This window comes from Mercenaria mercenaria, chromosome 18 (genome assembly GCF_021730395.1).
Source record: "Mercenaria mercenaria strain notata chromosome 18, MADL_Memer_1, whole genome shotgun sequence".
Lineage (NCBI taxonomy): Eukaryota > Metazoa > Mollusca > Bivalvia > Venerida > Veneridae > Mercenaria > Mercenaria mercenaria.
Window position 1 is genome coordinate 17,343,794 of NC_069378.1, and position 13,469 is coordinate 17,357,262.

The 13,469-nt window shown below is 34.0% G+C and overlaps 1 protein-coding gene across 4 annotated transcripts; it reads right to left on the minus strand.

The window, feature by feature from the left end:
- Positions 1-238: 238 nt before the first annotated feature.
- Positions 239-12,735, minus strand: LOC123543729 (uncharacterized). Of its 4 annotated transcripts, none has more exons than XM_053530722.1 (13): positions 12,459-12,735; positions 10,690-11,202; positions 10,100-10,154; positions 7,974-8,084; positions 7,490-7,590; positions 7,220-7,337; positions 5,433-5,611; positions 4,833-4,892; positions 4,233-4,293; positions 3,912-4,034; positions 3,223-3,270; positions 1,625-1,690; positions 239-1,365 (listed from the first exon to the last, which is right to left on the minus strand). In XM_053530722.1, exons 2-13 carry the CDS (start codon positions 10,798-10,800, stop codon positions 647-649), a joined length of 1,752 nt encoding a protein of 583 aa, XP_053386697.1. In that variant the 5' UTR covers positions 10,801-11,202; positions 12,459-12,735; the 3' UTR covers positions 239-646. The 4 variants fall into 4 exon arrangements, with proteins under 4 accessions (XP_053386697.1, XP_053386698.1, XP_053386696.1 ...); XM_053530723.1 differs by having other exon boundaries at positions 10,690-10,963; positions 12,363-12,735; XM_053530721.1 differs by having other exon boundaries at positions 12,363-12,735.
- Between the last annotated feature and the right edge of the window lie 734 nt (positions 12,736-13,469).

Here is a 13,469-nt window from a genome sequence, read left to right on the forward strand (position 1 = left end):
AACTTAGCAAACTTAGCTTATGAAAATATCACGCAATTCCTTTTGTTTTGTAGGTTGTAGCTAACCCGACGAGCGTTAAGTTAGTGTAGCAGCATACTGTATTACATGCGCAAGAATAATATTTCTACATAGTCAAACGTCTACGAAGAGAGAGTCAAAGCAGTTGGAATGGTATATAGTCTGCGTAAATACGTAAATTTGTAACGCTACAAAATTAATAGAAATATGTTGTTAAATGTTTTAGGTATCTGGATTCTTTGATTTATCTTACGAACGATGACGTTTGTCATCGATCAACAGTACTTAACAAATATCCCAAAATAAGTGACAAATCTATAATGTTAACTTTGGTATAAATGTCAAACATAACAATATATGGCAAGATCCGTTTCAAACGAATTCGTAATATTCTTGAATTAAATAATGAGTCAGTGTTTTGTTGTGTTCCATTTTCAAACGCTATTGTGCTATGTACAAGATCTATCTAAATCAAATATTATTACTATATTCACTTATATCTACACGAGACAACAGTGTTACATTTTATACAACGATGCCTTTTAATAACACAGTGCAAGCATTGTGTTAAACGCTTTCAATTTAAATCAGGAAAGCTTTTCAGATGGCCGTCATCAGTCATCTTGTATCATTCCATTCCGATGAAACGTACGAAATGTCTCGATGCTTCACAGTTTGTTAGTCTATAAAGAAGATCTGGTTCTGCATCTGGGTTTCGATCACAGTACTTCAGCACTTCACCCATAAAATTTTTGTATGAGATTTTATCACTAAGATGAAAGCTTTCACCATGGTGATTCTTCTCTAAGTTTTCGGAACTATCTGTTATATGGAGAAAACACACAGTGCAGTATGGTTTTATTTTCGAAACTGATAGATGGTCTAACACATCTTCGATTATAGATTTACATATTTGGCCACGGATTGTTGTAAAACATAGAAATACAACAATTCGATCATAATCGCCAAGAATTGTTTCTATCCAATTGTATCTATTACCGGTCATGTATCGCTGAAAGACCTCCCGATCAAAACAACACTCGGTTGGAATGCTTAATTCAAGTGTGAAAACAGCTTTCAATAAATTTGTAGCATCACGACTAAAAGTGTCAAAAGGAGTTGGAAGAAACAGTATTTTCTTCCTGTAAAATGACTCCGTGTTTTCAAGTAGGGCTACAGTCATGCTGCGGTGTAGCTGTCGGACAGTTTGTCCTCGGAAGGAACTTGTAGTAACAGTAGACTGACCATCTGAAGAAGACATGGAGTCCACACGTTTTCGGTATTCTCTTTTAATTACCACATCCACTGGCGTAATGGGTACAGTCACAGTTGGAGACGGGATATTTTCTGAAAGTTACACAAATAATTTACAAGTTTTCTCTAAACGTTTAACTTGTACACTTTAAAAATAATTCACAATTCAGTATTTAAATAATGGATCCTATTTAAATTTTGTCTTGTCTTGTCTTTCTTATTAATTGTATACAAAATGTTAAAGAAATAGCTTTTCTAACAAACTTCAATTATGACTAATTATTGTTTAGAGAGCGTAACACAATTGTGAAATTTCAGACAATTTTTTTTTTTTTGTAGAATAAAAGGAGACCTATCGGTCGAATATTGTTGTCATGTAAAGGCATCCCCTCTTCATCTAAAACGTCTATATCTCTCTCTGAAAGAAAGAAAGTATATATTTTATGGTTTCAACACCATTCTGTAAAGATGAGTTATATCGCACGTACTCTTCTCCAAACAAAAACAATGGCCCAATAGGAATATACTCAGCCTCCCTGAAACGAATCCCACAGCAGTATATATATAAAAACAGATGTCTAAATCATTGCAACTTACATAAAAATATATACACAAAATAACAAAACAGTAGAGCTAAGATAGAGCAAACACAAAGGCAATGCCAACCATCGGACAAGGCTCTGAGAGTTCGAAGGCACTGCCTTGAGCAAAATACCATTTATATTTGCACGCCTGCTCCAAATGATACAATGCGTTTTTGTTAACAAGAGTTTGTGAAATTACCTCGCAGATGTTATATATGTAGGGTCTGTATGTTCTTGCCATATGGTCTCAAACTGGTTTGAAAACCTTCCAGGCTTAAATTATTATTATTATTATACCAGATTTATATAGCGTCCTTTTCATGATAAACACGTTCAATGCGCTTTACATACAGGAACTGCAGCCACATAGGGCGCAAAGTCATCCCCTACTAGTACAGACACAGAGGGACAGAGTAAGGTAAAGCCCCCAGAACAGACAGAGAGAACTTTTCAGATACAGACGTGTCCGGCTAACTTAACCTAGCTCTTTTCAAATAGACAGTCTGGTTATTTAACGTGTCCGGTGTATAGCACCGATACACGCGAAACCGTCTTTCCCGGGAAGAACCAGTACAGGCCTCTAGTTAGGTGGGAGACACTCAAGAGCATCTCAGAAATTTTCAGTGCCTGGACCGGGATTCGAACCCCGGACCTCTGGATTGACAATCAAGCGTGTTACCACAAGACCAACGGCCCACCTATAAAATAAATAACTGGACTTTCCGGTTACTGTCTCGTGGCTCCGAGTGAGCAACCCAAACTTTTGACTGAGTAGCTCAAAATTTCGGGTTTATAAATAGAATATACATGGAACTATGCTTTGCTGTAGATAATACTTATTTTTAGTTCAAGCAAATCCAGACTGAAAGCAGAAAGGTATGGTTTGGACAATTAAGCTCAACAGATCAATACTTTTTTAACCCCTCACAAATAAAGATAAAAGACAGGGTGACAAGTTCTGTACGTTGCATCTGACAATGTAATTGTACCAGCTTAAATATCAACAAAATAGGGGTAACAAAGTAATGAATCGTAGAATGTGTCCGAAAAAGTGCCATATCAAGACTGGTCCGTAGACAGTACAATAAATTATTTGCACTAGGCACGGCAGTCTTGTGATATATTCTAATTTAAAAAATGGACAAAGGTTGACAAAATCATAGACTTAATAGTGAATAAATATTTTTTGAAAGTTTGACCTTGACCCTGACCTTAATCAAATGAAATCAGAATACGGGTTTCCGAAATGCTACCAAGATAAGAAAATGTCAACACTTGGACTTGACAGGGATGGAGGAACTAACGGACCGAGCGATTATTATTAGGATTCTGCCTAAAGGAGGTTCCCTAGTAACTTAAAGCATACCATTGTTCCGACGGCGAACTTTCAGGAGATGTCTCAGCATCTGCGCAACTAGAAGAAAGGACAAATGATAATATTAAACGTTTTGACTATTTTATAGTATCTAAGACATGCCACTGATTTGTGATAACTTTCTATCATATTTACATATTTATTGTATCTGGGCTTCCGTGGCCAAGATGTTAAGGTCGCTGACTTCAAATCACTTGCCCCTCATCATTGTGGGTTCGAGCCTCACTCGGGGCTTTTTATTCTTCATGTGAGGAAGTCATACAGCTGGCTTACGGAAGGTCGATGGTTCTACTCAGGTGCCCGCTCTAGATGAAATAAGGCACGAGGGACACCTGGGTTTGAATATTCATTGCATGCCAGAAGCTAATTTAAAGGCTTTGTCCTTTGATGTAATGCATTAGTACATAAACTAACTCATTGAATTTATTATTCAGAAGACCTATTGTTATGCCATTTATATTTACATATTGGAGATATAGACCTCGAAACAGCTAACAAAATACATAAATTATCACTTATTCCATGCATTCACTATCAGCTAAAACAATATACTGTATTAATTATTTCAATTCATTTCCAGTTTAAAAATGAATTTAGTTTTACACTTGTACTAAGAGTCCCAAAAGAACTCAAAAGAAAAACATCCTGAATAAAAGAAGGTGAGAAAATTATGACAGTACCAAAGTTTATTATCACAAAGATGACTGATATTACGATCATACAGACAACACCAAAGATCACAAATGTCTGGAAATCGTCCACATGAAGTTTTGTTGGTGCTTCTTTTCTTTTGAGTCTGGAATCTGAAGAGACAATAATATTTCAAGCAATCATGCGTAAATTTAAGGCATTATCATTGGCACAACAATGATTTTTGAAAATTGAAATTCCGTACTACTTGAAATATGTAATCCTATAACTTTAAGATTTCTTTTCAGATTCTGCATTTTATGGGCGGCGAAAAACAAACATATAAACGTATAAAAATATTTGTTACTCACCACAGATTACTCTGACGGATTGGTACTTTAGACAAAACTTTCCATTTATACTGTATAATACCTTATTGAAAAAAGAATGAAACTCATGATTGAGGAAATGTAGTAAGTCCTATAGCTAACACAACCTGACATGTCATTAGTATGGGAAATCTAGAATTGTCATGTACTGCAAAACCATGTAAAGACCATTTTCGTTGGGAAGGACAGAAGTCGTTTAAGTTCCATGTTAAATTTAGTATAGTTGTCTTCAAATGCTATTATATTCAACTTACAACCACCTTCTCCTCACCATCGTTGAGACATGTTTCATCATGTGAGAAAGGCAAACAGCCTTCTTATAAAGTCAGGCACTCTATCCTAGGCCTTTACGTGAACTACTACCTGTAGGAACACCTTGGGTCGTCATTCTCCGTTTAAGGTATCGACACAACCAGAAGTATTTTATGGCACTAACTAGAACATCGATTCTTACAAAACAGTAACCTGATATGATCTGAACAACATTGCACTGCGTAGAAAAAGATAATATGTCTTCTTTTAATGGACATTTATAACAAGAACATAACTATTTAATAACTTAACTGATATAAATATACTTACTTTCACATTACCGATGCCAACGTATGCACAGTTCAGTCTGTAGTCAAGTTTGTTTCTTGTCTTTAAGTAGTAATACATTCAATATATTATCATATATAACAATGGAAATATTTAGAATTTCTGTAGATAAAAACATTCTCGTATTTAAATATATCTTAAGAAAGCAAAGAATCTATCGATTAGAAATATAATACCAGTTACACACCGACTGCTGAAGCAGCCAATGCGATTGTCATAATTATTATTAGAGTTAACGATCCTAATATAGATAGGAAAACGGTCATCCGACCACACACATTTCTGGAGCAGTCCAAGTAATGATATTTAATACAAATAAAAAATAAAGTTATTGGCCGATGTTAGAGAAAATAGAATAAATCAAAGTATTAATTTGTAATTATAGAGTCTACATCTGTTTTATTTATCTTATGGTTACAAGCAAAAAGAACACGAGTGTTTTTATAAAAGCCATGTAACCGCTGCATCTCAAACAAGCGTTTTTTGTTTCTGTTTATAAAAAATACAGATCTCAATCATCGTTAATTGTTAAGATTATCGCTTTAGGGCTGCAGTGTATGAATCAATATAAAAAAAGCCAACCTGTGCATTGATAACAACTGAAGAATTATCGCACGATGTGGACTCAGTTGCATCAAATGACAAAGATTTTACATTAATTTTCTCGTCAAATACGATCGACGCTGTATCATTGCAGAAAATCAGTGGGTTAATGTTCATCTCTGAAACTTCACACATATCTTTACAGCTGTGACGAGGATCTGTAAAATGTCAAAGAAATAGATGGCTTTTTACGGTGTTTGGCAGTTCGAGAATATAAACTGGAGAAATGCGAAGCCTTTTAACATTTGGCGGAATAAAAGAGATGGAAAAGTTATAAATCTAAAGCATACTAAATGCCATTAACAAACTGTTAAGATAACATGTGAGAACCATCTTTCATCAAGGAATAAGCCAATAATTGTAATCTGAGTCAATACATTTCTTTAAAAAAGCAAAGTTTCGACGCTTTCGACAAGTAGCGTAAAGTAGACGTGGATTATTTTGTCAATGCTATTAAAATATATTTGTGTATGTTCATTCTTCTGTTGGGATAAAGGGGAAAACATGGCTATCTACTATGTTAAACGTTACCCTGCTGAGTTTCTATAATGAACTGGTCCATCTGTCAATTTGGACAGTATCATAAACTATCAAAAGGGGTGCCTAACAAAAGATGTTGACTGAGTGGCGAACAGAGCAGATCATGATCAGACTGCACGGATGTGCAGACTGATCATGATCTACACTGGCCTCAAAGGTAGAATCAATCGTGTCCACCATGATAAAGGTTAATAAACAAAGTCGAATTAAGAAACATTCCGACCATAAACATACTGTAACTTTGCAGTAAATGAGCTTAGGCCTAAAAATGTTCTTTGTTTCCGGTTACATGATAAAAATATTAGGGTAGGTAGGTCGGATTTTTTTTAAATTTCTTTTTATTAAGGGAGACCTTTCAGAAATTATTTTTGTGTCAAATAAGGTGGTTATGCCTTTAGAGCATCAGTAAGTTGATTTCAAACATCACTGGCCATGTTTAAAGCATAAAAAAGTGCAGTTTTGCAACTTAAGTAAAAAAGTTGAAAGAAATATTCTTCAAGGCCATAAAAACATTTAGGGTCGGGCCAATAATTTAGGTTAGGTCGGGATACCGGAAACAAACAATTTTTTTTACGCCTTAACAATAGCAGTTTTCAAGATCATTACGGAGGCTGTAAAAAGTATCCACATACTCGGATTAAGAGTTGCTACATTTTCTGATTCTTTGGCATCATAGAGTCCATTCAAAATATATGTACTTTAATTCTACTTGAGCCGGGCCTAGAGGGGCATCAGTGGTGTTGCGCTTTCCACTACCTTTAATGAACAGACACAATCGAACTCAGTCTCTTGTTATTTTGCTTTGTTGAATTGTATGCTCCCACAGGATTTTCTTATAAATATTATTTAAATGTAACATACTATAAAATGACATATAGTCGAGGAGACCTTTGAAGCTAACCTGAGGTTATTGAACTAGTTACAGTATCATATACCGCTGCAGTGTTTAAATATTTATTTATAGTGTCTGATATTATTTAACAATATAGTTATATTTTATTAATATGCTGGAAAATTAGAGTTAAATGGAATACATAGCAGCACAGTACAGTTTTACAATAAATGTATAAGATAATTCTTGAAGCTCCAAGCACTCCAAATTAAATACTTGTATATAAACACTGGGGTCGAAACAACACCCATTTGCTTATTCAAATAGCACTTTGGGGTAAACGAAAGTTTTTATAGTACTAGTGTGCATATATATTTAAGTTGTATTTATTCACCTAATTCACTCGTGTTGAGTTCCCTGTAGAAATAAGAGCCGCCGTCAGCCACGTCTGATATTGCAAGCGCAGTTATCATAGGCTTGTACGATATATATGTCATCGGAAACCAACACGTCTAAAAATGAATGTTTATAATTAAAAGAGTAAATTATCATCAACTTGTTCCACATTTCTTTGTTGCCATATAAAAGCATGAAATCACGGACTGAAGCTTAAAATGTAAACTAACTTTTTCTTTAAGTTATGGCCTTAATATACACAACTTACCATAATTATCGGATGCTCAGAATATTGGACATCAAGGTTTACGCAACTGGTCTCTAACAACTGTCCTGATTTGATCTTATAGCATAAATTCATTTCCGTTCCTGAAAGGGATAAACGTTTAAGTTGTCTTTTATCATGTTGGAATGATAAACAGAAAGTTTCATAAAAAGTCCTAGATTTCTATCGCCAAAACCTTAAAAAGATTATGTTTACTGCTGATGATCAAAGATTTAGCAATGAGCTATCCAATTACTTGGTCGAGGGCGCCTGACCTTATCATATATATATATATATATATATATATATATATATAATATATATATATATATATATATATATATATATATATATATATATATATATATATATATATATATATATATTTGACTTTACATATACATCGCATCATAAAGTTCCAGACACATAATAGAGCGTGAATACATCGCAAACACATAAATAATAGATAAAAGATAATTATGCTTACCAGGATGTTTATTCATTGTCCAGCCGATTTTCAATGTCACATTATCTGGACAAAGCTCGAGATTCATGTCTGTCTCTGTGGAATTAATTGGAGGCTCCATAGATTCAGGAGCTGTTAAAAAGTGTGAAATGAAATGAGCCGCACCATGAGAAAACCAACATAGTGCTGATGTTCGCTTTCAATGCCTATTGCGATTAGAGAAACCGTTAGCGAACAGCATAGAACCTGACCAGACTGCGCGGATGGATGCGCAGTCTGCTCTGGATCCATACTGGTCGCAAATGCACGATGTTGGTTTTCTCATGGTGCGGCTCAAATACCAGTTGTCTACGGACACTTTAGCGTTTAAGGATAATATTTCACAAATATATTATAAAGATTTGGTACAGAAGAAGACTTTAGGGCCATACAGACATATTTATACAAATTTACTCTCAGACTAAAGCTTAACTGTTGTGCTTTGTAATACAAAGTCTGGATATGAAATCTTAATAACCATTATATTGTTTAAGGGACAAAGAATGGTAAAATGTCTGCCATAAAATGTTAGACTGATTCAAATATAGGTTCGGTTCCGCATATAATCATAATGTGGTATATGATATATAAGTTCGTGCAGTATGCAAAGATGTTCAAATACAATACTAACAGAGACTCCAATTATTTTATACTGTAAACAGTATCAAAATGCGTATAAAATGATTTGTTTGTTTTGGTGTTAACGCTGTTTTTCAACACTATTTCAGTCATGTAACGGCGGGCAGTTAACCTAACCAGTGTTCCTGGATTCTGTACCAGTACAAACCTGTCCTCCGCAAGTAACTTCCAACTTCCCCACATGAATCAGTGGTGGATGACTAATGATTTCAGACACAATGCCGTTCATCAAATAATCACGGATATGGCAAGCCAATTGTCCAGTAATTACGTGAACCCTAGTTCACGGTCGAAAAACTAGGATTAACGATCCATAAACTAGGTTTTTCGAACGTAAAACTATGTTTTTCGAATACTAAGCTATATTTTCGAGCGAAAACATAGGATAACGCCGTGAACCATAGTTTACGCTCGTAAATGTAGGTTCACGATTGTAAACCCCAGTTCACGGTCGTAAACATAGGTTCACGTTCGTAAACTATGGTTTACGAGCGTGAACCGGGGTTTACGAGCGTAAACATAAGATAACGATCGTAAACATAGGATAACGACCGAAACTCATAGTTCAATCGAGAAACCTAGTTTATCAAACGTAAACCATAGTTTAAGGTCGATAAATAAGGATTATAGAATCAACAATGAATTTCGGGCGTGAACATGGGTTTACGGCCATGAACCTATGTTTACCGACGTGAACCTATGTTTACGACCGTGAACCATAGTTTACGGACCTGAACCTATATTTTCGAGCGTGAACCTATGTTTACGAACGTGAACTTGGGTTTACGAGCGTGAACTTAGGTTTACGTTCGATAAATCATGTTTTTGAAACGTAAAACCAGGTTTTTCAAATACTAACCTATTTTTTTTCGAGCGAAAACATAGGATAACGCCGTAAACCATAGTTTACGGTCGTAAACATAGGATAACGACCGAAATTCATAGTTCAATCGAGAAACCTAGTTTATCGAACGTAAATCTGGGTTCACGAGCGTAAACTATAAATCACGAGCGTAAACTATAGTTTACGCCCGCGATCTGATGTTTTCACTCGAAAGTATAGGTTAGTATTTGAAAAACCTAGTTTTACGTTCGAAAAACCTAGTTTATCGATCGTTAATCTAGTTTTTTGACCGTGAACCGGGGTTCACGTAATTATTGGACAATTGGCTTGCCATACACGGAGAACATACGCCCCGCCCGAGGATCGAACTCACGACCCAGCGACCCGTAGACCAACGCCCTACCTACTGAGCTAAGCGGGCGGGCACGTATAAAATGAACACAAAAGATGATATCTATATTTTGACAGTCATAAACGTTTCAGTTTACTACAGAAAAAAATTCTCTTTTGTTTTGATTTCTTAATTTTGTGAAAAAGATAATAACTTGAGTCAACAAAATCAACTATTTGATGAAGACGGGGAATTGAATAGTACTTGCGAATAGAAAATGTATAACACAATTACCATTTACATATGAAGGTAAAATGTTTTTAGGTCGAAAGTTGAATCCACTTCTAGTCTGAAAAAAACAACAACAACAACAACAATTATTGTTATTTATCGAAGCTTTACGTAAATAATTAAACAGTTTGAATCATGGGATATTATTACTAACTATATCCCTAAAATATAAATGACCGATCGTTAAAACGTTTATGTGGAATAACTGTTTGGGCACCTTTACATGCCTTTCAATTTAAAAAATAATTTGATGATCGTGACATGAATGAATTTAATCAGGAACATTTTATATTCACCTTTTGAACGTTATAGGAACAATATACACTGACAATCTAATGGTTGGTAGTTCGATCCCAGAGCAAGGTCAGTGTTCTCTTATGCAAATTGGCAGAAGGTAAAATGTCTGGGGTACATTAAAATAGTTCCATTACTAAAATTCTACCAAAAAAAAAAAAAAAAAAAAAGAACAGCGTGAAAGGACCACTTTATCAAAAGTAAACACATGTAATAAAAGCTGAGATCTACAATAAAATACAGTTTTCTATCAACTGAACTTCGTGATATTCTAGTATACAACAATTCAAGGATCTTACCGTTTGTGTGCAATGTGCCGGACGTGTCTGAGACGCTAGTGGAAATAGCAATATTCCATTACATGAAAATATAACAACAGCTTGCAATGCGGTCCTAATGACGTACTCCATCTTTCAAGAACTCCGTAATTATAGCTCTAGTATTCGAAAAATCTCCATTGCGTAATTTTCAATATTTCCTGAAGACTGTCTACTAATATTGGTTTCTTAAATCGGGTCTCCAGTATGTAACTTTACTGTCTGCGCTGATATTTGTTACGGCAAAAATCACTGCCTTTAAATTTCAAAGGATACAACATTTGTCACGTTATAGAGCAACAAATCAAGCCAAGTGTACGTAAAGTTTAGAGACAGACGATGTAACAATTTACTTCGCGTTTGTAACCTTTCAATAATAAGTAACCAACAGGCTATCTGTCAGTATAGAAGTCATAACACTGTAATTTCCTGTTGAATTTCATCCGCTTCATCCTTATTTGATCGCAATATTTTCAGCAATCTGAATTAGATTCCCTGTATAATATTTAGTTAAAACAAATTATATTTAAAAACCTACACTGCAATTACATTTCACATATAAGAAAACATTTGACAAGTACGGAAGAATGAAATATAATTCGAATTAGTTTCATTCGTTATCCCTTAACGTTGTTAACTAAGTTAACATATGCATTTGAAATTCTCTTCCCGTTTAACATTTTGCAATTATACTTAGATGAATTCTTAACGTTTTAATATATGAAATCACTTCCTGTTTAACATCTACGATAGTTGAAATATTAGTTTCTTTTCATCGTTTACAAGACTGCGTTGTGTATCCCTCTCGCATCGTCTATCTTCTACATAAATTCCTCATAAAAAGCCTTTAAGAAGATATCATAATACTAGTACACTGATTCACTTTAACTCAATAATAAAGTTAAGTTACTCAAATGAATGTTCACTCGTATATCATATTATGAATTAATCGTAAATCCAAACGCGACACATCAGTATTTATTTTTATTATACCCTGTTGATATACGTATAAGCATTTAACTCAAACAAAACGTATATATCCAAATGCATTTAATTTATAATTAAAAGTAAATACTAAATATGAACCTGCACCCTTCGATCGATAGAAGAAGACTCTATAATAGTATTGTCATACTTTGTTCGAAAATATTTATTCAGTCGCAGTTAACAAGATATTTGTTTTAAAACTTTAATATAGAATGCGAAATGAAATATTCGTATTCTAAAATTGACACTAAATGAAAAATGATGTACGTAATATTGTCGAAAGGTAGTCAGAATATATATAATATTTCATTACGATAAAACATTTCTGGCGCTCTTCAAGCCGTACTAATGTTTTTCACGGTTAGTTTAATTTCCATCCTTATGTATTTCGATTCATATTGCATATTGTTTGAAAGTTCTAATGCTATGAAAACTGACTACTATTTCATAAACTTTAAACATTATCTTTTTCAATCTGAGTTTAGGAGTTTAACAAACAATGGCTATATTAAAATAATAAACTGTCACTGCAACCCATTTTTATATCAGATCTTCGAAATATTCATAATTTAGATTTCTTAATTTATTCTGATGTATATAAATATAATAATTTGACAGTTTTAAATCATTAATGAACACATTGCCATAGACTAGTTGTTTCACGTTACCTTTCAGTCATGGTTAATCCAACATAATGTTTGCTATAAGTCCATAATTGAATTCATCACATAATATGTACAAAATTAAACTACACAATTACATACTATAGAGTAACAGACAGTCCACACAAGATTATACCCGACTTTAGAACGGGGTTTTTCCTCACAATCTCTGTGACTCGTCTTTCCTTACATTTATATATTTTATAAAATGCTAAATTCCTTACTCCCTCCTTAACCATAATCGTCGCAAATCACTTTAATGTCATATAAACCTGATTATCTGTACTGCTATCATTACAATCAATAATTCTGTTGACCGAGTACAATGGATACATAAAATCCGTTCCAATTAAAACGCCAATACTAGTGCACGTTAAAACAATAAATCAACTGAAATATTAAGAATACAATAATTCATTAAGTCAATGTGACCCGTTAGGAGGTATTTGTAATAGAATGCAGGACCGTAGCTGATGTTAAAATTTCTCAATATACAATTAAGAAGACCGTTTAGATTTTTGGATTATCTTAACAGGACAGAAAACGATATATGAGCCAGACAGTCTGTGTACACATTTTCACCATGCTTTTTTGACGTTTCCTACGTTTATTCTAAGTATAACTTATGGTTTGATATTTAGAATTTTGCGAAGCGACAAAATCCGGGGTAGCCTCAATACTCCAACAACTAAATTAAATCTAGTGTTATATCATTCTCATCCATCAGAGGTTCGTCAAAAAAGTTTACTAAGGAAAAATGGTAGACCTCTGGTATGCACGAATATAGCGCGAATGGTGTTATATATCCATTATCTCATTTTTTTATTTTCTTTCTTTATGTTATTAGTTACTGTGCACATCAATATTACCAGTTCATAAACAAATTTTTGAAAAGTTGACCAGTTGACCAGTCACTGGGATTTATTTTTAAATCGGCGAAACACGGGAGTTAATCCATATTATATGTTGTTTAAACAACTTTTGTTCATATTTTTTTTTTAATTTGTTAGTAATGATTAAACGTCAGTTAGGCTATTTTTGTGTTTACGTAATCGACACGAAGAGGTTGACTGGTTCAAAACGCTATTCGAGTTTATATACGCCAATTAAGAA